General features: G+C 53.6%; 1 protein-coding gene across 5 annotated transcripts; it reads right to left on the bottom strand.

Moving 5' to 3' along the window:
* Positions 1-574: 574 nt before the first annotated feature.
* On the bottom strand, positions 575-21,895 carry ZNF316 (zinc finger protein 316). 5 transcript variants are annotated; one of them, XM_053556795.1, is made up of 9 exons: positions 21,327-21,895; positions 20,578-20,748; positions 17,751-17,902; positions 17,571-17,625; positions 17,031-17,308; positions 16,709-16,830; positions 15,854-15,980; positions 15,289-15,402; positions 575-6,184 (listed from the first exon to the last, which is right to left on the bottom strand). In XM_053556795.1, the coding sequence occupies exons 5-9, from the start codon at positions 17,278-17,280 to the stop codon at positions 3,855-3,857; spliced, it is 2,943 nt and encodes a 980-aa protein (XP_053412770.1). In that variant the 5' UTR covers positions 17,281-17,308; positions 17,571-17,625; positions 17,751-17,902; positions 20,578-20,748; positions 21,327-21,895; the 3' UTR covers positions 575-3,854. The 5 variants fall into 5 exon arrangements, with proteins under 5 accessions (XP_053412770.1, XP_053412766.1, XP_053412771.1 ...); XM_053556791.1 differs by lacking the exon at positions 17,571-17,625; XM_053556796.1 differs by lacking the exons at positions 17,571-17,625; positions 20,578-20,748.
* Positions 21,896-24,309: the final 2,414 nt, after the last annotated feature.

Below are 24,309 nucleotides of genomic sequence, written 5' to 3' on the forward strand. Positions count from 1 at the left end.
AATGGCCCCTGGCCTGATTCGGGGTTCCTTTTGGAACTGGCAGAGAAGCTACAGCAGGAAGCACAAGTCATGAATTCAGAAATCCCAAGAGGGCCATGATGGGAGAGAAGTTAACTGGGACAGGGTGGGAATATTTCATATCAGTAGCCACAGAAATACCTAAGCAAATACCATGAGTTTTAAAAATAACCTATTTACATGTTAAAGTAGGAAAATGCAAGCCACTCACCTCTATAAAATGAAGAACAAATGACTATAGCTGCCCAGCACTGGCATGGCTGTGTGACCATCAGTGCTCTCTGCACTAGCAGTATGTGCTGTTGGACTGGAGTTAACCTTTTTTTGGTGGCAATTCAGCTATATTCAAAAACTTAAATATGCATGCCCTTTGACCCAGAAACACCATTTCTAGGATTTTATCTCATATAAAAAGATTTAAAAATCTACATAACTACCCCCAAGATCTGTGTAAAAGAATCTACACTGTGGCATTGTTTGTAGTAGTGAGTAATCAGAAATAACCAAATACCCATGAATTGGGTAGTTACATAAATTACAGTATATCCACAGAATAAAATGCTATGATACAGTGGACAAAATGAATGAGGTAGCTCTTACTGGGTAAGAAAGTCCATGACATATTCTTAAATGAAAAAAGCAGGTTGCAAGCAAGACAATATGTAAAGTTGTTTCTAGTTTTAAAACATTTCCACACCCGTAGAATAAACATGCCTCAATGAATGTACTGTGACTGTTTAAGAGACAAAGGGGGTTGAAAATTTTACAACTAGTATGTATTTTATAAGAAAAAAATTGAGCAAAGATCATAAAGCTTTATTTGATAGATATAACCAAATAATTCAAAATACCATACTCCATATGTAGCAGTTAAGAGAAAAGAAAAAAACGAGAAGTTTGAAATAATTAAGTGACAAGGTCAGGAGAAAAGGAATCAGAAGAGGAGGGAGGTTGGGGAAACCAGCAAAAGAGAATGAAAACAAAGGTTGGTGGAGGTGAAAGGGACACTGAGAACTTTGTGACCCCTGCAAGTGCCACCTTTTGTAGGTCACATTTCTCAGGCCACTGGGGTTTCCTTCCTCCTTAGCAATGAAGAGTGTCTACATTTTTTCTATAACTACAGAACTGGGGATAGCCTCCCCGCCTCCCTCGACAAGATAAAAAAGTATTTGGCTAGACGATCATTGTTAAGCTCTATCAAGGAATCCTTTAGCTTTTCTGAATAGATTTGAAGATCCTCAAGGCCATCTACTTTTTGACTAGGTTGTAGTATTTGTCTGCCACTCAAAAAAGTCTGTTGTTTTTTTAATTGAAGCATTTGGTTGCTCTGTCCTGATCTCTCTAAATCACACTTAATAAAATTTACTTAACAGTTCATATTTTCCAAACATACAGGGGAAGTATGGCAGAGTCAGAATCAATCAGGGGATGAGATGTGGTAAGAATAAAAAAGTCAATTTAAAGGAAGGTGTCTGGCGATGCCAGGATGTACACTTTGCTGTAGTACTGACACAAGATAAACCCATGTGAGGCTGGGGCCGCTGAGGAAAACCAGGAAGGGGACCTGGCCCCTCACTTTGACCAATGGAAGGCTATCATCATCCTAAACACAGTCATCTCCCAAGATAGGTGTATGTATTACAACAAGCATGTGGCAGCATGGAGGCGCCAATGGGGCATTGTGGACACAGGCAGGACAAGGCCAAACTTATCTTGGGCTGACTTCCCATGGGCCATCCTAGGACTAGTTCTAGTTTCTTAAAAGAGAAACTCGTAAGAAATGTTTGCAGAAACAAGACGAACCTGAGGTCTTGTAGGAGCCTCCCTGACAACAGCAACAGAGCAGCAGCAACAACACGGAATCCAGTCAAAAAGCTCATTTCTCCACTCTTTATTAAAGCTAGGTCCTCCTGCCAACAGCAGCAGGCCAGGGCAGTGGCAGCTGGCCCAGGAGGGACAAGGACGGTGCCAGACCCCAGCAATGTGGGGCTAGAACTGAGACACATCAAGCTCCCGAGCACACCTTGATCTTGGCCCTTTCTGAAGCTCCTGTCCCATAGTGCAGAAGCCAAGGAGAAAGAGGCCACACTTCTGATGCCTCCTTGGGATTCCTGCCCTCCTCACCACCCCACCCCACAACCTTACCCAGTTGGGCAAATTCTTACCGCCACCACACAGGCCCTCTCCCACCCACTGACTACTGCGCCTCCTACCCCGCCCTTAGCCCCTAGCAGCCTGGCTGCTGGCTCTCAGCCTCCAAGGCCATGTCTACACTAAAATGTAAGGAACTAGGTCTAAAAAGGAATGAAGCTGCATCAAAATCTGTCTTCTGGCCCCACTCACATCAGCCTAAGATGCATGAAAGGAGAGGGCTTCCCATGAACCTCAGCTGCCTGCCCAGTGGCTCTCAATAGCCCAGTCTGAAGGGTGGGGGGGCCCAGCAGGCAGGGGTCTTGCATAGTTTGGTGCTTGGTTTGTCACTGACCCATGGGCTCAGGTCCACACATCCCCCAGACATGGACAGCCACTATGCTAACCACCCAGGGCCTCAGTGCCTCCAGTGACCAATCTGTGAAATGGGACTCTAAACAGAAACACTATTTGTTCTAGCGTAGAATAATGAGAGAAGCAGAGTTAAAAAGGCCCTGTGGACATTGCAGGGCACTAATTGTAGGATGTGGGAAAGATCCTTCGACCAACCTCAGTCACTTTATGCTAAATGAGCGTTGGGCTCAGAATGGCAGGGCTGGGCATGTCCACCTGCTGGAGAAGAGGTGACAGCCCAGGGAATTGAAAGCAGGGCTCAGGTCTGAGAGCCTGCACAGGGCACCTCAAAGATGTCTGAGTATACCACCTCCAGTTGCCAGAGGTGAGAGTACCAAAGGACTTAAGTGAGGCAGCTGAGACTAAACCAGCAAGACTAGCACCTGGCTGGTCTCAGTGCTCAGGTAGAGTGAGGAGAGTGAGCAACTGCAGAGAATAAGGCTTTAAACTCCCTTAGGATCCTGCAAACACCTGTAACCCATCCACTCCAACCACAAATTTGGTTTCTGGCTTTTTCTCCTCCTCCCAGATTCTTCAGGCCATACAAGAGATGGAAATAAATATCTACAGTCAGAATAAAAGCTTTCCCATCTGTATCTCCATCTCCCGGGGTTAGAGCTCAGGAACTCCATCCTTTGGAAACCGGCAAGGCTCACCCCACCCCCAGCATGGTTCTAACACCCTCAAGTGACGGGAGGGGCCCTGCAGTTTCCCACCGGGAATGGGAAGAAGTCATCAGCTAAATCCCACCAGCAGCCTAGGCATCAGGGGGGGCTCCCAAGAGCAGCCGGTTGCTCTTCCGTCTACCACCCTCCTCCCCCATGACGCAAGGGCGCCACGCCATTGCTGTGAACCCCACTTACAGCCTCAGATGCCTCTTATTCCCCGGGCCACCCAAATCGGAATCCAAGTAAAATAAATAGCATTGCCTGCCATCCCTACCGCTTTGCTTCACAGCACAGACCCGGGATGTCGTAGTCTTTGTTGGGGTGGCCGCCCTCCGCCCTATCCGTCTCCGGGCGCTGCTCTTCTCCCCGAGCGCTCCCCACACCGCCATCCGAGCTCGGAGCGCAGCAGCCCAACTCACTGGTACCAGGCGGGAAGAAAACCCGAAGCGGTGGGGCGGAGGGTGGTGCGCCGGGAGGTGAGGGAAGGCACCGCACCTAGGACTGGGACCCTCGGCCCCCCAAAGCCAGAGGAGCCGGGCGCGGGCGCGCAGCGACCTGCGCCCAAGCCGCTCAGGGGAGGGGCCGGTAGCCTAGAAGGCTGCGCTTCCGTGGGCCTCGGGCCCTTCACAGGACACTCTCCTCGTAGGCGCCAGAGGGCCCGGCGAACGCCGCCTGGTGCTCGGAGCCAAAGCTCGTGCCACCCGCAAACTCCAGCAGAGTGCTACCGCGCTCCCCCAGCCCGCTGCTTGCTTCTGTGCCCGGCGGAGCCTTGGCAGGCATCTGGGCCTTGGGCACGGGGTCCGGAGGCGCCGCCTGCCCAGGCGCGCCCGCCACGCCGCGATGCGTCTTCATGTGGGTGAGTAGGTGAGAACTCTGCGAGAAGCGGCGGCCACAGTTGGCACAGGCGTAGGGCCTCTCGCCCGTGTGCGTGCGCTGGTGCGTCACCAGCACCGAGCGCTGTGAGAAGCGCTTGCCGCACTCCGGGCACGGGAAAGGCCGCTCGCCTGTGTGGCCCCGCCGGTGCTTGGCCAGGTTGGAGCGCTGCGCGAAGCCACGTCCGCAGTCGGCACAGCGAAAGGGCTTTTCTCCCGTGTGCGTGCGCCGGTGCCGCTTGAAGTCCGAACTGTGGCCGAAGCCCTTGCCACAGTCGGGGCAGCGATGTGGCTTCTCTTCGGCATGCGCCCATTGGTGACGCGTCAGCGCCGCGCTCTGTCCGAAGCGCCGGCCGCATTCTCCACACGCGTAGGGCCGTTCGCCCGTGTGCGCGCGCCCGTGCGCCGTCAGGTGCGCGCGGCGGCTGAAGCCCGCGCCGCACACGCCGCACACGAAGGGTTTCTCGCCTGTGTGGCCCCGCACATGCGCCGCCAAGTGCGAGCCGCGCGCGAAGCGCGCGCCGCATTCGGGGCACGGGAAGGGCCGCTCGCCCGTGTGCGTGCGCCGGTGGCGCGCCAGGTGCGAGCCATACACGAAGCTTTTGCCGCAGTCGGCGCAGCGGTGCGGCCGCTCGCCCGCGTGGTAGCGCTGGTGTTTGGCCAAAGCGGCGCGGCGCCCGAACGTCTTGCCACAGTCGGAGCAGATCCACGGGCTCTCCTCTTCCGCCAGCGCGACGGGCGCCGGCTCAGCCAGCAGGCCCCCGACAGCGGGCCCAAACGCGCGCAGACCGCCACTGTCGCCACCCCCGGCCCCACCGACGCTAAAAGGGTCGCAAGCCAGCCCCGCGCCCTCCACCAGAGAGAGCGGGCCCCCCAGGGGTCCTGACAAGGGTCGCCCATCTGTAGGCAGGCGCTCCCGGAAGTCGGGAAGGCCCAGGATGGGGAAGCCGTCCGGGTGGAGCCAGGACTTGGGGTGCACGGGAAAGTGGAAGCCGAGCGGGTGAGAGGAAGGGCCTTCGCCCTCCCCCAGACCATTGCCCAGCTCGAGGAACCGCCTGTCTGGCTCAAGGTCCTCCTTTCTCCGGGGGGTGGGTGCCTCTGTCGCCGCCTCGTCTCGCGCCTCACTCTCAGCCTCAGGCTCAGGCTCTCCGTCCACCTCGCGCGCCTCAGGCCCTTCGGACCCGGCCTCAACTTCCTCGGGCCCCGCCTCTGCTGGCGCTTCGCAGGGCTCCCGCTGAGGGCCGTCGCTACCGGGCTCCGCGCAACCGCCACCGCGCCGGTGGCGCTGGAAGTCGGCGCGGAGACGAAAGGCCTGACCGCAGTCAGGACAGCAGTGCGGCCGGTCGGCCGTGTGCACTGCCTGGTGCCGCGCGAGCGCCGAACTCTGGCTGAAGCTGCGGCCGCAATGCGGACAAGGGTAGGGCCGCTCGCCCGTGTGCGTGCGCTGGTGCGTCACCAGGTAGGAGCGGCGCCCGAAGCCCGCGCCACAGAAGGCGCAGCGGTAGGGCCGTTCGCCGGTGTGAATGCGCCGGTGCGTGACCAGGTGCGACTTGTAGACGAAGCGCTTGCCGCAATCCGGGCATGGGAAGGGCTTCTCGCCAGTGTGCGTGCGTTGATGGATGGCCAGGTGCGAGCGGTACACGAAGCCCTTACCACACTCATCGCAGCCGAAGGGCTTGACAGCCGCGTGGTAGCGCTGGTGTTTGGCCAGCCGCGAACGGTGTGGAAACACTTTGCCGCACACGTCACACGTGGTCTCTGGCCGGCCGGCCGGGACAGCCCCTGTGGCTGGGAACGCCCAGGGTGACAGGAGGTTTGCACCCGGATCTCGGCCAGGCAGGAAGGCCTTCACTTCGGATCCCTCAGCCAGGATCCCGAGGCCGCCTGTGTCAGGTCCCCACCCATCTGTAGTCTGTGCTGAATCGGAGTCGTCAGGTCCCCACGTCCCAGGTACGTCCCCCACACCGTAGGCTGCCGACCACAGCCCTGGGGGCTCATTCTCCTCCTCAGCCACCTCTGCCAGAAAGTCCTCATCGTCTTCCTCCTCATGGTCCTCCATATCATCAGTCCAGAACCATGCTCCTAAAGGCACAAGAGAAAGGTAAGAGAACATGACAGGAGTCCCTGGCAGACTCTTGTCCCAAGAACCCACAGCTTCAGCTGAATGCCAAGCTCTGTAGTCACAAGACTTCCCTCCAGTTGTAAACTGGGCACTTCCATTCACCCAGGTGAAAGGACACACATGTCCACCCCCAACCCTGTACAGCCCCTGCTCTCGGGAACTTTGCTAATAGGAGTTAGGAACATGTGGGCGTCTTTCCTAGAAAAACCAGGATTTCTTTCTTCTTTTAAGAGGCAGGGTCTTGCTTTGTTGCCCAGGGTACAGTGAATGCAGTGGCATCATCCCACCTCAAATCAACCTCAAACCCCCGAGCTCAAGCAATCCTCTTGTCCCAGCCTCCCAAGTAGCTAGGACTATGTGCTGTGCCACCAGGCCAGGTTAATTTTTTTTTTTTTCCGTAAACATGAGATCTCACTAGAACTCCCTGCCCCAAGCAATCCTCCTGCCTAAGCCTCCCAGAGTGCTGGGATTAGGTGAGTGCCACTGCCTCCTTTCCTCCTCAGGCTGTCCTCCCTGCTTAGGAGAACACTCCTAAGAAGTGGGTGAGCTTCTCTGCAGGTTCCTGTGAGACTCAAGGCTAAACCCATAACAGGGCTTCTGTGCCCAGAAGAGACACCAGGGCCATCTTTCCAGGAGCCCATGCCTCCTGCAGAGCTCTAGCTCCATGGCTTCAAGGCTCTAGCACAGCCTGGGCCCAGCTGCTGAGGACCTGCCTTTGTAAGCACCTAAGCCCTGGTCAGCATCCCCTGTCTCTCCAGGTCTTCATCAGCCAGGGAGTTCCCACTCACTCCCAGAGCAGAACCAGCAAAGGCTCACTTAGGCAAGGAAACACAGAGGGGGCAGTGGGCCCAGCTTGCCTAGGCCTATACAGATGCCAATGACTATGTGTGCAGGTTCTTGAATCCCTTTCCCCCTTTTAGATGCCAGGATTCCCTGCTAGGCTGTTCCTTACTTTGGATTTTTTCAGTCTGCTATGCATTTAGAAAATGGCCCCAAGCTGCCTAAAAGGGGGGTAGGTGAGCTTCAAGCACCTTCCCATAACAAAAGGCCAGGCATCTCTGGGTTTCAGCCATTCTGTCCCTCTTCCACCAAGCTGCACCCCTGACCTCCCTTCTGCCCACCCCTTCCCCACCCCACCTCCCTGGGGGACTGCATAGGTAGCACAGAGCACAGATACGGAGTCAGGTCTATAGGGTTTTCTCGTCTATGAAGTGAGAATGCTGATATACCTGCCATCGTGACACACCCAGAAGGGAACTAATATTTATGGAGCAGACCTTAAGTCACCCAGGTAACACAAGGGAAGATGCCTGGCCTGCAGCAGCCCTAGGCCTTCCAGAACACTGGAGTGTCTGCTTTCCTTCTACACTTCGTACTATGTCCACAGCAGCCAACCAGTGTGCCATAGCACACCTCTGAATCTCAACACCTGGAAGGCTCACGCTCCCACAAGTAGGGTAGGAAACTCCTCCCCACCCCACCCTGGGTCCACTACGAAGGTTGTGTGGACTGTTTGAACTGTCATCTGGCTAGTGAGCCTGGACCACTGAATCCACCCTTGAGGGAGGGCCAGCCCAGAAGTCCCAGGGAGCCTCAGTGCAGTCTGTGTTGCAGATGACATTCCATATGGTGACCTAGGGTCACTCAGAAAACCACAGAACTGCATATGCCTGACTTCAACTGTGAAAAAAAAAATCATACAAAAAGATAATAGGTTATTTCATTTTTTCATACTTTGTAATACTCTCTGGTAACTTCTCTATAATTAGTATGATTATATTATTACAGTAAACATAATCTTTAAGTAAAAGAAAAAAGTTTGTTGGGCAGCACCTGTGGCTCAAAGGAGTAGATGCCAGCCCCATATGCCGGAGGTGGAAGGTTCAAACCCAGCCCCAGCCAAAAACTGTAAAAAAAAAAAAGAAAGAAAGAAAAGAAAATTTTTGTTACAGCTGGGCACGGTGGCTCACACCTGTAATCCTAGCACTCTGGGAGGCCAAGACGGGTGGATCTCCTGAGCTCAAGAGTTCAAGACCAGCCAGAGCAAGAGCAAGACTCCATCTCTAAAAGTAGCTTTAGCCCAAAAGTTTGAGGTTGCTGTGAGCTGTGATGCCATAGCACTCTACCAAGGGTGACAAAGCAAGAGTCTGTCTCAAAAAAAGGTGTGGGGCGGGGGGGGAAGGCTCAGTGCCCATGCTCAGTGGTTAGGGTGCCGGCCACATAGAGGCTGGCAGGTTTGAACCTGGCCTGGGCCTGCTGAAACAACAGCTGCAACAAAAAAATAGCTGGGCATTGTGTCAGATGCCTGTTGTCCCAGCTACAGGCAAGAGAATCACTTGAGCCCAAGAGTTTGAGGTTGCTGTGAGCTGTAATGCTACAGCACTCTACCAAGGGCAACACAGCAAGACTGTCTTAAAAAAAAAAAAAAAAAAATTGTGACTATGCTGAGTCTACCTCTTACTGCCACCCATGGCCACCCAGTGAGTAATGGGATGTGACTGTGCTCCTTCATGTGGCACAAAATAGGCCACATTCCTCCTCGCTGGACACCCTTCTTTGTTCTGCTGCAATTCTCTCCAAATCTAGGAAGGCTGGAGCACCCCAGGGGGCAGGGAAGAGTTGCAGGAAGGGGATGGGAAGAAGACAGCCAGTTTGGGCTCATGGAGGGATTAAAAACAATCTTACCCTTGGGCTCAGATGCAGGTCTTGAGTCGCTGTTAGAGATCTCAAGGCAAAGGGAATTCAAGTTGGGAAACACTGTAGATTTTATGGGCTGAATCTGCGACCTTAGGATCCAGCCAAGGATCAGTGACCATCTACTGGATAAGTAAGCCTCAAAGAACTGGATACCCAGGCCAAATGAAGGCCAAGCTGCCAGCAGTCTCAGCAGCCCAGAGATTGCAGGGAGGGCCCGGTCCCCATGACTCCGCACCCTCTCCTTGGAGTCCATGAGCTAGTATGGCCCCTTGTCTAACTGGAATAAATGTGGGACCGCATCTAAATTGTAGATGACAGAAGCCACATACTGATGCTCAGGGAAAATGAGGAAGGGTATCCCAGCCCCTGAGAAGGCCTGGTTGCACCCTCAGGGCTTCTTGCTAGGTAGGGACCAGCTTGCCAAGTTCTGCCCTCCTGTTTTATGCTCCTGCCAGGGTGTAGGCTCTGGAGTGGAGATGTCCGTATAACAGTTCCTACAGGGTTCCAAGGGAGTCTCCTGGCTCTCAAATCCAAAACCCCTTTTTGGATTGAAGTGCAGGATTATGAGCTCCACTTGTCATCCCTGGAGGGCAGAGGGCAGCCAGAGGATGGCGAACCCAGAAGGTAAAACATGGCTGCTTCAGCCAGAACCACAAGGGAGGGAAAAGGAGAGGTGGACCCAGATGGGAGCAGGTATTTCACCTCTCTTGTACCTAACATTTGTTCCTAAAGACTGGCCTCAGGTAATGATTAGCTAGGTCTCCAGGAAGATCCCAAGAGACCATAATGAACTATGGATAAAAGGCAGAAGCAGATCAGAGGCTTAATGTCAGCTGCCTGGGAAGGGCAAAGCTAGTAGGGCTTAGCCACAAGGATACCTTCACAGCCTGGGTCATGAAGTGGAGATAACCCCCCATGAAGGGGCAGGTGATAGGAGTCAGAGAAATGGGTCAAAATAAAGACCACTTCATTAAGTTGAGGTGCCAAGGGAATGAATTAAAGACCTCAGACATCAGTTATCACTAAGAATCTTTTCCACTTTCCTCTACAAATGCCAACATCAGGTCACCGTGGCTTCCTAATGGGAGTAATATCTGATGGTGATGGTCTTTAGAGGTTCCTCCCCTGAAAATCTTACTATTGAGTTTTCCATATGGGCTCATTGTTCCACTGTGCTCCACCAAAGAAAACTCTCCCGTGGGAATGAAGCCCCCACTCTGCTCAGTTTCGTGGGACTGCATGGGCCAGATCAAGAGATCTGAGCTGATCTTGCCTCAGCTCTGTCTTGTGCTTGGGTCTGAATCCCACTTGTACCACCTAACAGCACGACCCTGGGCAAGTCATTAGTTTCCCTATTATGTAAAATGGGTTTATAATAGTACCTGTAACCTCACTCAGGGACTGCTGCAAGGAGTAAATAAATGAATAGCCACCTACAATGGTGCTACGGAAGTATTACTACTGTTCCGAGAATTAGGTGGCCCCCACTGCCCTGTGTCACTGTAGATCAAGGGTCCTCAAACTGTGGCCCATGGGCCCCATGAGGCAGTGTGATTGTATTTGTTCCCGTTTTGTTTTTTTACTTCAAAATAAGGTATGTGCAGTGTGCATAGGAATTTGTTCATAGTTGTTTTTTTTTTTTTTTAAACTATAGTCTGGCCCTCCAACAGTCTAAGGGACAGTGAACTGGCCTCCTGTTTAAAAAGTTTGAGGACCCCTGCGTAGATTGTCTGAGTCTTCCCCCTACTGTTTATCCTTAGTATTCTTGTCACACAGGCTGCCCCTCAGATATTGGACAATGGGGCTACAGATTCCTCCTTTTCCATGGAGCACATGGGGCTACAGATTCCCAAGTAAGGCCTTTTCTCTATGAGGCTGGGACCAGCTCCCTAACCCTAAACAGGCCACTGTGCAGCTCTATTTCACAAAGCTAGAGCCATCCTCCGGTTCACCTTTCCTGGTCACCAGCCACTGGTGCAGAGTTAAAGCTCTGTAAAGGGGCCCTGGATGCACAGAGATCACTGAATATGGGAAAAGCGGTCCTCTGCCGAGAATCCCATAAACAGAATATTAGGCTCCCTGTTCCTGCTCCCACTGCCAGGTCCTGGTTTAACTGTAAAGGAGGCTGGTGGTAATCCCAGGGGCCAACCAAAGTCCTTCAGTAGAGCCCCCCACAAACACCTCCAGTATATGCCCTGCCCCAGGCACAGGACAGGGGCTGTGTAGGGCACCAATAAGAGGCCACAGGGAAGAGAATGACCCCAAGGCCACATGCTTGGTGTAGGTGTCACAAGCCCCCATCCCGCAACCTGCTGCAGGGCCAAGGGCTGCTCAGAACACCCCAAATACATCAACGGGAGCACCGTGCCACCATCTATAACTCCCATCTCTGAGCAACTTCTGTCTGGAAACCCAGAGACCTGCCCTTTAGGCCAGTGATTTTCAACCTGTGTGCCGTAAAAATTTTTAAAGATCATTAAATATTGTCGAAAGAAGTTCAAAGCACAGTCAGTATATTCTTTTTTTGATCAACATAATTTAAGTATGCTCCAGAAGCTTAAGTATAGGTTCAAGTGTTCTGTGTAAAAAAAAAAAAAAAAAGGTTGAAAAACACTGCTCTAGGCCCAACATGACCAGGCTCCTAGTGAGTCAGAGAAATGGGTTTACTCTGACCTACCCACTCTGTTTCTCTCCCTCTGGTGATGCAGGCTCTGGAGTCAGTTCCCTGAGTCAAGCCAACATCTGCTTCCTGCCCTCACTACATCTGTGTCTCCCCATGCCACAAAATTTCCCCCACCCAGACACAAACTCAAGATGTCCCCTCATTGGGGACAAGGGTGAGTGCCCCAATCTGCAGGCATTAGTAGGCCTCCCTTCCCACGGGGCTCCAGGGAGATGGGATAGCACCAGCCACACATGTATGTTGGGCATGGGCAGTTTCTGCACTTCCATCTCCCTCCTGGCCACACCATAAGGCGGGCTTTCTTCTGAGGACAGGTATCAGGCCTGTTATAACTTGAGGATGTAATTCCAACAACTATGCATTAAGAGGAAGCAGAGGACTGCCACTTCTTTGCATGCAATTTTGGGAGACTAAAGCCCTCCCAGGCCAAGGGAAGCTACCAGCCCTCCTCCCACATCTCATCTCTGAAGCCTGACTAGACCCTATGCTTTGGGCACTCGAGAATCCCCTCCTCTGCCAGGGGTCGAAGGCAAGACAGGGCCTGAGCCCCTTATCCCTTGGGGACTAAAAAAGGGGTTCAGTGACATCCAGTGTCCTCCAGCAGGCCATGGCAAAGTGAAGGGAAGCCTTATGCTACAGACAGGACCTCCCTGATAGGAAGGCAGGCCCAGCCCAGGCTCTGTGAGGTAGAAATCTCCAGGGCTAGTACAGCCTCTACCTGCAAGTGGCTGTGACAGCAGCTAGGCCATATGAGGGGTGTGGGGGCTTAGCAGTCATGGTCTGAGCTTCTCTTCAGTGCCACAGACTGCTTTCTTACTACTGGATTTTCTCAAAACTGTGTGTCTTTACCTCTTGCTGCTTTATCTGTACCCTTTCCTGTGTAATGTTTAAACCAGTTTAATCCTGTATGTTGTCTCTCTCCTATCCTCCACTTTAAGGAAGCAGAAGCCAACAGGTAGAGCCACCAGAGCACCTATAAGCTGCCCTATGCTGACACCTGATTTGACACCATGTCCTAAATGCCATGGACACACAGGAGTGAACAACACAGTGCCAGCTCTCACAGAGCACAAGTTTGCTGTGGAGAAAACAAGGAAGCAAACACCTAGGCAGGCTTGTTCTGGGGTGTGCTGAGGGCTGTGCATGCTCTAAGCACAAGTAGCTCTTAGAGCCCCAACCCCTCACGAGGTCACCTTGGGAAAGAACAGAAAGGACCCAGACCTTCCCAGAGCCCACAGACAAGTGAGGACAGAAGAAGGTGGCTGGAAACAACAGCCAGGAGACAGCAGGGAAACTAGGGTTAGTAAGTGTCCTTGTCAGAGGGCAGGGAAGGTGCCCCACAGGGACAGAAGACAGGACCCCCAGGCCAACATGGAGAAATAGCCACATGAAGCCTGCAGTTACCACAGCACCATTTCCCCTGGCCATGTTCTCTGCCCTGGTACATATCTGAGCCAGCAGGAAATGGGGTCAAACGGGCAGGGATCTGCCAGGCAACCACATTGGGCATTCACAAGGGAGCAGGACCCTGCAATCTAAGCTGATGAGGAAAAGGGCTGGGTGGGAAGAGGTGAGGGTGGTGAATAGGCACTAGAGGCAGGAGGCTAGGTACACAGCTGAGGGAAGTGAGGCCCAGCAGCACTCAGGAAGGAGCAGGCATGTGGATGGGAGATGCACCAGAGTCCAGCTGTCATGTGTGGCCCAACTAGTACAGAAGAACAAGAAAGGAACACACGTGTCTTACAAGACTACAATTTGGAAACAAACTGTCAGCCTCAGAAGAGTTACCATCTGTCCTGCCCAGACCCACCACTGGCCACCAGCTCAGCTGAGCAGAAATGAACATGGGGGAGGTGGAGCACAGAGGCTGCTCAGCCAACAGTCTGTCGTCATAGTGGTGAAGGAAGACCCCATAAGGCTCTGCTGAACCTGAGATGTGCACAGTCTCTGCTACTACAATCCCTCCATGAAAGCTCATGACACACTGACGACTGCCCGGGGTCCCTGCACCCACCGAGGACTCTGTTGATGGTCAGGGTGGAATAATAGCATGACTGATCGCAGGGGGCACCCGGCCAGTTGACCAGCCTCTCAGGGAGCCCTCAAGCCGCAGCCAGATGTCACATGGTGTGTTTCCCAAGGACTGAAGGGATCACTTCCACTCAGCCTGAAAAAGGCTCTACCCCTGGACCCTAAGGAGGCATGGAGAACAGGGTACATCCCGTTTGTGCACTGAGGGACTAGCCAAGGCAGGCCTGTGTCCCCTTCCCCTCTGAGTGGCTTTCTGAGATGTGCATGTATTTAGAGCACACCTCCTGGTAAGGTCCTCTGGGGAACATCACACCTACATCCCAGCCTCATCCTGGAAGCAGCAATATTTCTTGCCAGCCAAATTCTGAAGCCCAGGAAAGACTCCAAGAGTCTCTGAGAATCTGGAGAATCAGGCAGGAAAGGCGTCATGCAATACAGTGAAGACTCACTAAAAACAGGCCTGACCCACCCTAACAGCTAGTGTCAAGGCCAGTGATTTTCAACCCATGTGCTGTGGCACACTGGTGTGCTGTGAGAAAATCTTAGGTGTGCCGTGAAATTTTTAAAGATCATTAAATTATTTTTGAAAGAAGTTCAAAGCACAGTTAAGTATATCCCCCCTTTTTTTTTTAATCAACCTAAGTGTGCTGTGGAAGTTTAACTATAGGTTGAAATGTGCCATGAGATAAAAAGGTTGAAAAACACTGGTCAAAGTCTAATTCCTCATTTGTAAAGTCCTCACAGGTCTATCATGAAAACCACAAATGTCGTGAAAATATTCTGAAGAATACATGTGTAGGCATGTTATTGCAGTATGTTTTTCTGTATTTTTATTTATGAGCTGCCCTTCCCTAGGTTGGTGTCACCCAGACCCAAGATCCACGCATCGATGAGGCAACAAAACTTCCTGAAACCCTTGAGAATAACAGACTCCACCAAGTACCTTGACACAACCAAGACTCCGACATCTTCAGGTAGGAAACTATGGGTTTAGTTCAAATTCTTTATTCTTCAGATGAATAAATTAAGGCTCAGAGTTGAAGAGTCAGAGCCGGAGCCAGGTCAGATGCCTCCAGAGAAATTTGCCATCTCATGTGCTTCCTGTACTTATCCCTCCAAGAGCTCTCCAGAAGGCTCTGAACTGCCCACCCAGGTCAAAACCCTGCCCACAGGCCTTCCAAGGAGAGCAGGGAAGCCTGAGGAGGACCCTTCTTGCAGAGACAGCCAAATGGGCAGAGAAGCCAGAGGACCAGCTGAGCTTGTGGAATCAGCAAGGCCTCAGCAGCAGTCCACAGGCTCCTTGGACCCAGTCAGGTTGTATGCCAGCTACTACTTGACCACTGGCCCCTCTCATACAAAAAACATCACAGTCTCCAAGGTGAGAACAGAGACTCATTTTTATGTTTCCTAAGAGGAACCTCTAGGTTCTCTAAGGACCTCTATGGAGCTGTAACCAAGAGGAGCCAAGCTGCAGGGACAGAGGTTGGCACTCAGTGTCTCTGCAAGCCTGCTCCAAACCTCAGGCTTTCAGCACTTAGATCATCAGAGGGACCAGGTACCAGGTCTACAGAAAGCTGGGTGAAGGCCAAAGTCTGTAATAGCTCTGAGCAACTGTGTCAGCACAAACCCCACAAAATTCCACCTCATGCTCACCTGTGTAGACGCCAGTGACAATGTCTCCCTCCTCAGGACGGGGGCTATCTGGGACCCAAGGTTCTTCCCCTTGTTCCAGCCGGAAGATTAGATCGGGCTTGGGGATTGGGTATCCTGCCCAGGAGAAGAGATGGTAGCTGGAGGCAGCTCTGTGGGTCCCACCCCCACTCGACTCATGCCCAGGACTGGCCCTCCCCACACTCTGCTCCAGAAGATCCAAACTCCCTCCTCCCTGAGCCTTTCCCACACACCTCCACCTGCAAGAGGCTCCCAGCTCACTCACAGCTTCAGGAAATGTGCGGCATAGACACCAGAGCTGGACACGCAACTCCACAGAACGTGTCCTCCTGGCTTGGGGTATAGCTGGACCACAGTGGGATCCCAAAACATCCCCTACCCTCACCCCACCCAGAAGCCAGGTCCTAGGGCTTCCCTAGGAGGTGGGCTAGCCCTAGCATCTACCTTTGCCAAGACCCAGGAGTTTGAGAAGCCTCTTCTCAGACAGCTAAGCCCCTAGCAGCCATCACACCAGGTAACCTCTTCGGGACCTAGGCCTCTTTCTTACCCAAGGACACCAGGATCCCATAGTTCTCCTGCATGACTTCCTGGTAGAGACTCCGCTGCTCTACATCCAACCTGTCCCACTCTTCCAGGGAGAAGTACACAGCCACATCTTCAAAGGTCACCAGCCCCTGAAAAAAACAGCCCCAGATACTACCCTAAGCTGCTCCACAAGGAAAGCCACGGGACAGTCAGCCAGTGAAAATGGACCAAGGCTCTGTAATGTGGGTCTCAGGGGGCAAGGCCCAGATATCACTGAGAGCTTCCAGGCCTCACCACAGCCATGGGAAGCATGGACCCAATCCCAGCTAGAGATTAGGGACGCAGGCTCAAAGAAGGTGGACAACCCAGATCATACCAGGCAGAGCCAGGACTCACATTGAGGCCAGGAGCAATAAAGCCAGGCCCCAGAGTCTTGCTCAAGCCAAGACTGTGGCCACATTAACAGTTAGTGTGAGGCCCCACTCCTGGGTGGACAAGTGACACCGAGTGAGTGTGGGCATTGGTGCCCGACCTAATTGAGCAGCAAGCTGAGAGGAACAGCTAGGCCACGGGGGAGAGCCATGCTTCTGAAGTGACTGTGCACAGTGTAGTTCAATGGGTGGTGGCGAAAATGATCAGGACAATCCAATGGCCCAGGAAGGACTAGACCCCAGGAAAAGAGAAACATATCCCCTGGGCTTGGGGTTGGATGCCTAGCCATTTCCCGCAGCCCTGTCATCTCAGCACCTAAGCCTGACCTGAGCAGTCCAGTGCTGCTGCTGCTGCTAACAGAGGTCTCCAGGACAGCAGGTGCCAAAGCTCCCTGGGGAAACCTTGCCTGGGTTACTTGAGCTCCAAACAGAAGAGGGCAACTCACCTGAGACCCAGCTGTCACAAAGTCATCCTCCTCATCATCCTCCTCATCCTCCTCTTCATCCTCCTCTTCCTCCTCCAGGTCCTCATTCCTAGGAGTGGCTGGAAGCTGGGAGGCCTGCAGGGCTGAGGGAAAGCTCTCTTAGGAGCCAGCTGCTCTTCAGCACTCAGCCTAGCTCCCTCTGCCCAGCTAGCAAAGAGGGGCAGGAGCCTCAGCCAGTCCCTCATCTCTAAAGCAGGCCCTACAGCCCAGCTCTGCTCCCTCAGCTCATCCCCACTCACACCTTCTTCCCCTCTCTCCCTGAGGATGGGCTCCTTTTTCTTACCCTTTTCTTGAAGCACTGGAGACTTGGCATCAGCACCATGGCTAAGTTGCTCCTGGGTCCCCACTGCAGGACTCTGCTCCTCTGCCAGGACCTCCTCCACGTCATCCTCCTCCTCCTCATCTGCCCCCACCTCCTCCTCTTCCCCCTTTTCTTCCTCCTCCTCCTCCTGATCAGCATCACATTCAGACCCATCTTCAACCCTCTCCAGCTGGGCAGCTGGGGAGTCTGGCATCTTGTGAAGGGCTGCCATTCTCCCTGGGCGAGAGCCTCCACTGGGCCTGGAACAGATGGACACAGGGTGAGAGGCTGCTCACAGCACACCATGCTGGGCCCTTTACAGGGTCTCCCACCTGCCTTTGATGGGGCAAGATTTACTTCCCCAGTGATGTATTTGAAACCAAGAGATGAGGGAAGATCCAGCTCTTCCCACAAACCTATGCTGAATAACTGAGACATTCTGTACCCAGAAAGGTGGCCCAAAGAGCCCCTCCCCATGGGCCTCTGGGACACGGGTCTCAGCTCTCACCAGCAACCACACACCTGGTGCACTGCTCTCTCTTGGAATAAATCAGGCATTTTCCCAGAATGTTTATCCCTGAGGACCACAAGAACACTGAGTCAGGGCAACACAGCCCGAGGGGGGTCCACAATTAGCTGAAAGAGGTAAGGGTAGCCTACAAGGAAGAGCCCACCTAATGCACACAACAAAAAGCAGCTTACCCGGTCCTCTACAGGAAGCAGGCTAGCAGAAAGTGAGAAGAGATCCAGGAGAGGCCAGGTTTCATGTACTTGCAAGGCACAATGGAGTGGGAAGGGGTGGTGCAACCACTGGTTAAGGCGGGCACTGAGAAGCCAGTGGGTCAGGCTTCTTCCTATGGGATGGGGAGAGCAGGTGTTACCCCGTCTTCCCTCTCCCCTCATTCTGTGCATCAGGGAGACTTGGCTCCTTGCTGGACCAGCACATAGGATGGAACATGCCCCGTGATGTTTCTTCATGTGTGGGGACTTGACTCCTGAAGGCTGACATGCCAAAGCCCAGAGACTACAGGGTCCTACCCTCCCACCAATGTCACAAATGATTTAGCCCAGGTCCTCAGAGGAGACACAGCCATGCTGCCACTTGGTCTGGAGCCTAGGGCCCTGGGAACAGCAGAATATGAGGCTGTCCATGTCCCTCACCAGCCCCCATGGTGTCCTAAGGGCAGGGTTTAACCATGGTTTTTGATAAGTCAGTTTCTATGGCTCCTTTCAGGATATACACCTTAGAATGACCCACATCATCAGTGTCACAAACCCAAACAGGGCCATTTCTAATGAAAGCCAAGCCTATCCCAGAATCCTGGGGATAAGGGCAGAAACCCCAGGAGAATCCTGAAATGTCAGGTGACACACCTACAATGAGCAATGGAGTCCACTCTGCTCACCCACTCTGCAAGCAGACAGCATCAGCCACCTAAAGCAAGACAGGGTGCCCTTCATGAGAACAGTTCAGACCACCTAGCCTGGTGTTCTCAGGAACACATGGGAGAAAACTGCTTAGTGATTAGTTCTCCAAAACCCATCACTTTCCTGTTAATAAGGCAGATGTTCATTTTCTGAGCTGCTTTTAGCAGCTGCTTTGAAGTTCACATGGTAATAGCCAGGCAACTCCAAGTACTCACACAGGCCCATTCAAGTCCAGGGGCTGGGACATGCTGGCATCCAGAAGCCACCTCTGTCTTTAATGTCACGCTGCCCAACCACCACGTGATGCCCCCTCCCTAACTCTGGCCCCCATCAGAATCACTGGCCCCAAAGTCTTAGGTCACAGACCTATGCCTACATGGCCAGTCAGCCTCCAGCCTCTCCCAGACGTCCCCACAGTCTCTGGTGCATGGAAATGCCCAAAGGGTAGGAACACATTTGCCACATGTTACCGCCACCTTCAGGAGGACTTGGCCCTGCCAGTCCTTGGAGCACTGAGAACTCTCAGCAGCAGTTTCCCAAATACCACCCACCTGAGGCCCAGAGTTAGGTCTTTCCACAGCCAGGCCTCAGGCTGCAAATTCAAGCTGAGCCCAGACACTTTGCCAAGCAAAGAAGAGCTGTCTCCTGCCTAACCACTTCATATTCCCACAGGCCAGGCTGCCATATGTGAGGACCCAACAAAAGAAGAAAGCTTCATGTCTTTGGAATAAAGTGGCCCCATCTTCATCCCATCTCAGAACCTTTGCGTATGCAAAGAACTCTTCCTCTCTTCTTCAATGACCTCCTGGAGACAGCCCTGAGTCTGTTACACATGATTCTCTGTATCCTTACCATGCTGCACCCATCACATATTTTCCCGCCCAGAGACAGAGTCTCATTTCATGGCGTCACAGCTCACTGCAACCTCAAACTCAGGCTCAACTGTTTCTCTTGCCTCAATCTCCCAATTAGCTGGGACCACAGGTGCCTGCCACAATGCCTGGCTATTTTTTAGAAATGGGGTCTCACTCTTGCTCAGGGTGACCCATTACTTTTTTTTTTTTTTTTTTGAGACAGAGCCTCAAGCTGTTGCCCTGGGCAGAGTGCCATAGCTCACAGCAACCTCCAACTCCTGGGCTCAAGCAATTCTCCTGCCTCCACCTCCCAAGTAGCTGGGACTACAGGCACCTGCCACAACGCCCAGCTATTTTTTGGTTGCAGCCTTCGTTGTTGTTTGGCGAGCCCGGGCTGGATTTGAACCTGCCAGCTCAGGTGAATGTGGCTGGTGCCTTAGCCGCTTGAACCATAGGCGCCAAGCCCATTACGTTTTTTTAATACACTTATGGAACCGTCTTATTGACTGAGTACAATCAAATCCAGGACAGCAAGAACTTATCAAAGAAATAACTGTAAAGCCTACAGTCAATGGGACAGGGAATTTCTAAAACGCAGCAGTTTAGCCCTACTGTTTTGTTCCAGAACAGGCTGACCACTGCTGGAGGGGGTCCTTCAAACTGGAATACACCCTAGAAGCAGGGAAGAGTCTGTGCCACCAAAGAGAACACAGGATAAAGTCCCTTATCCCAGGGTGGCGCCTGTGGCTCAGTCGGTGGGGTGCCAGCCCCATATACCGAGGGTGGCGGGTTCAAGCCCGGCCCCGGCCAAACTGCAACCAAAAAATAGCCGGGCGTTGTGGCGGGCGCCTGTAGTCCCAGCTACTAGGGAGGCTGAGGCAAGAGAATCGCTTAAGCCCAGGAGTTGGAGGTTGCTGTGAGCTGTGTGAGGCCATGGCACTCTACTGAGGGCCATAAAGTGAGACTCTGTCTCTACAAAATAAAAAAAAATAAAAAAAAAAAGTCCCTTATCCCAAGAAGTCTACCCACCAATGACCAGAGAAGGGGGAGGACAGTCCTGCAAAGAGCAGCAAGAGCCATTTCATGTGCCCCAACCCAAGGTCCAGAACAGAATGCTCTGAAAAATGGACCCTCAGAGAACACATTCAAGTTTATATTCCTACAACTCGGACCCTGTGTTCTCTGCCAGCCCCAGACCCGCAAACTCTCCCTTCTCTTTCCAGTTTGTCAACCCACTGGAAACTTACTTTGCTCACTCCTCCCTTGGCATCCGATTCCAGGTCAGAAGCCACAGGGGTTCAGGTTAAGCAGCCTCATCAACATAAATCCCTGGGCCATTCCAGACTTTCATTTCCAGTGGGGCTTTGCATCCTAGGATGCGGTGCTGCAGACATTTAGAACTGAAGGTGACAAGACAGCTTCCAAGAAGAGAAAGGAGGGAAACAAGGACAGAAAGAAGCAGTAAAGCTTGAAAACTGTTAGAAATGCTCCACGAAAGTCCCAACCCCAGGGAAACCCACCTAGGGGTGTAAGAAATGTGTGGGTACACTTGTACCTAGTCCCCTTCTCCCTCTAGATAGCCCACCGACCTCATGGCCCTTCAAGGCTTCAAGTCCTCCAAAAAGACTTCTTTTCCTGACCACTACCATCCTCACTGTTTATCCATGGACTTTGAATCCCCCTCTCTCCCGAGTCTGCTCCTAGAGCAGGTGTATCCAGGGAAGCCATCCCAGATCCCAGAAGGCAGCCCCCTCACCACTCTGGACAACTCCACAGACTTGCCAACACTTGTTGAACCAAACCGAATGCCAAGGTCTCCTCACACAGGTAGAGCTAGGAACTTGCACCTCTTGGTGCCTGCGCCTTCCCTGCCCCCTGCCTTCTAACCTCTACCCCTCAGGTGATGACCAAAGGCCAGCCTCCTCCTACCTCTGCTACCACATGGGGTAGCCCAGACCCCATCTAACCCTAGAAATTAGTTTCCCTACCCACCTACCAGCCACAGAAGACAGCAGAGCAGCCCACAGGGGCTCTAACTGCAGATGAGGCAAGGTTCAAACAAGGCCCCTCCAAGGTCACAAAGCAGGCTCTTGCTGGCAACAGCCAAGCCACCTCACTGCCCTCAAAGAGCTTATTGGGCCTCCACCTCCTGTAGAGACCGAGGCGGTGACAGCCCCTCATGGATGGGTGTGTCGCCAGGGGTGGCGAGGCCAGACCCTACCCCTGCAGCGGAGGCGGCAGCGGCCACCTCCTAAAGTGTTGCGCGTATCCTCCGCAGCCCGCCCACTCGGCGTTGCCTGCCTGGACTGGCTCAAGGGGTCAGAGCCCGTTCTCAGCGCGCAGGCTCAGGCAGGGGTCCACAGGCGGCGTGACGCTGAAGAGCTGCCACTGAAGGCCCGACCCTCGCGCGGCTGGAGCCGCGCGAGGCCCAGGCCCGATGAGCGTCACGGCCTCCCCGGGCCTCGGCGGCGGGCGTCGAGGGGCAGCCCGGGCCCCGCCGCCGCCCCCGAGCCGGGCCCGCCGCACCTGCCGCGCACGCCTCCGCCCTCGTCCCCGCCCCGCGAGGCCACTCACCGCGCGAGCCGCGCCGGCCGAGCCGCGGGCCGGACGGCGGGGCCGGGCCGGGGCCGAGGCCGGAGCCGGGGCCTGCGGGCGGCTGCGCGCCCCGCGCTACACAAAGTGACGGCCCTGGAGGTGCGCGGCGGCGGCGCGTGGACACCGGAAGTCCTGCTGGCCAGCCCCGCCCCGCGCGCGCCCACGGGGGGCACTTCCGGTTGCGCGGGCCACCGGCACGGCGTCTCGGAGCGCGCGGAGGCTGCACAGCTGGGGAGGGGTGCGAGTGGGGTGTGCGGCCGAGACTTCAACGTCCAGGACTATCGTGGGCCCTTCACTGCCCGGCTCAGGACGCCGACGCCCCCGCCCGCCCTGGAGGCCCCGGGCAGCCCCCGGAGATGCCAGGAGGTCCCGCCACTCTAACCACCGCCTCCCCCGAACTCAGCAGTGATTCAGGGGGGCGCCTGCGGGCGCCTGTCCCCGGAACCATCCTGGATCCCAAGACGGTGGAGGGAGGCGATGACCCCCTCCATGGGCTGGAGGAGGCAGCCCTAGCTGTGGAGTGGGGGCGTGCGGGGAGAGTGGGGCCGGGACCAGGAGTGGGCCGCGTGCTCCAGCTTCTGTGGGTCCGTGCTGGGCCAAAGTCGGGTGGACGTCCTGGGGTGGGTAGGGCAGAAGGTCAAGGAGTAAGAGGACCTGGGGCTGCAGAGGCCACACTTGGAAGGAAGGGGTGCCCAAGCACAGGGAATAGCCAGAGCGGAGGCAAAGTGGCTGGCGGTCATAGGAGCTGTGGAAGAGTCGGTGGGTTCAGTGACCACCCACATCCCTGCTCCACAAGGGACGGAGCTGGGGGCTGGCGATGAATTCTGGGTCCCGCAGAGTTGGGCATTTTTTATCCTGGAATGGTGAGTCTCAGGCTCCTTCCCCAGCTCCCACTCTACCTGTGCTATTATTATTAGTGCTTTTACAGGATGTCTCCCAGCCTTGAACCCTCAACATAGGGGCATCAGCATGACTGGGCTAGAGACAGAGGACTCGAACCTTTGTCCTGCAGAAGGGTACAGCCCCCTGCCTTTCCCTCCACATCAGTGCCTGCCATTCTGAATTGGATTCCTTGCAATGATTATATTTGGCTGTTGGTCTTTTTAAATATTTTAAAGTTAACTGGGTTTGGTAGCTCACACCTGTAGTCCTAAACTATGGGAGTCCAGGAGTTTGAGACCAGCCTGCACACCAGTGTGAGACCCCATCTCTATAAAAATTATAAAACTTAGCGGGCATAGTGGAACACACCTGTAGTCCCAGCTACTCAGGAGGCTGAAGCAGGAGGATCGCTTGAGCCCAAGAGTTTGGGGTTGCAGTGAGCTGTGATGATGCCGCTCTAGCCTGGGCAACACAGCAAAACTGCCAAAAAAAAGTTTTAGGCTGGATGTGGTGGCTCAAGCCTATAATTCCAGCACTGTGGGAAGCCAAGACAGGAGGATTATTTGAAGCCATAGCAACATAGGGAGACACCACACCCCGATCTCTTAAGAGAGAATCATTTAAAAATAAGTTTTAGGCCAGGTGCAGTGGCTCACACCTGTAATCCTAACACTCTGGGAGACCTAGGCAGGTGGATTCCTTGAGCTCAGGAATGGGAGATCAGACTGAGCAAGAGTGAGACCCCATCTCTACTAAAAATAGAAAAACCTAGCCAGGTGTGGTGCATGCCTATAGTCCCAGCTACTCCAGAGGCTGAGGCAAAAGGGTTGCTCAAGCCCAAGAGTTTGAGGTTGCTGTGAACTATATCCAGGGCCACAGAGAAAGACTGTGTCTCAAAAAAAAAAAAAAGTTTTAAAGTTAGTAAGATTTAAAAATTGAGAGTCCCATTCTTGAAAAAAAAAAAAAAATGCTGGGCGAGGTGGCTCACACCTGTAATCCCAGCACTTGGGAAGGCCAAGGTAGGTGGATTGCTTGAGCTCAGGAGTTCGAGACCAGCCTGAGCAAGAGCAAGACCCCATCTCTAAAAATAGCCAGGCATTGTCATTCGTGCCTGTAGTCCCTGCTTCTGGGGAGGCTGAGGCAAGAGGATCACTTGATCCCAAAAGTTTGAGGTTGCTGTGAGCTATGACCACATAGTACTCTATCCAGAGCAAAAGTGAGACTCTTATCTCAAAAACAAAACAAAAAGTTGAAAAATCAGAAATTCTGGCAGCACAGTGTCCCTCCCGGGCACCAGAGAATAGGGCGTAAGAAGTGACCACCCATGTGGATGAGACTGGGTTCTTTCACCTCAGTTCTCACCACTCCCCACTACCTTTCTCCAGGCTTTCCACATGACACCACCTGTCTGTTTCTGTGAGTATCTAAGCTTTCAAGGCCTGGATCCCTGGCTTAGACCCTTCCCCACCATACCTGACCTAGCAGGTTCAGCAGGAAGCAGC

The sequence above is a fragment of the Nycticebus coucang genome, chromosome 12 (genome assembly GCF_027406575.1).
Source record: "Nycticebus coucang isolate mNycCou1 chromosome 12, mNycCou1.pri, whole genome shotgun sequence".
In the NCBI taxonomy this organism is placed as follows: domain Eukaryota; kingdom Metazoa; phylum Chordata; class Mammalia; order Primates; family Lorisidae; genus Nycticebus; species Nycticebus coucang.

Bases quoted from the DNA above. Each gene is read 5' to 3' on its own strand.
- ZNF316 (XM_053556796.1), bottom strand. From the start codon at position 17,280: ATGGCAGCCCTTCACAAGATGCCAGACTCCCCAGCTGCCCAGCTGGAG. The intron at 16,831-17,030 runs GTAAGAAAAAGG...GCTTTCCCTCAG, and splicing joins TCCAGTGCTTCAAGAAAAGG to CCCTGCAGGCCTCCCAGCTT. The intron at 15,981-16,708 runs GTGAGTTGCCCT...TGTTTTTTTCAG, and splicing joins TTGTGACAGCTGGGTCTCAG to GGGCTGGTGACCTTTGAAGA.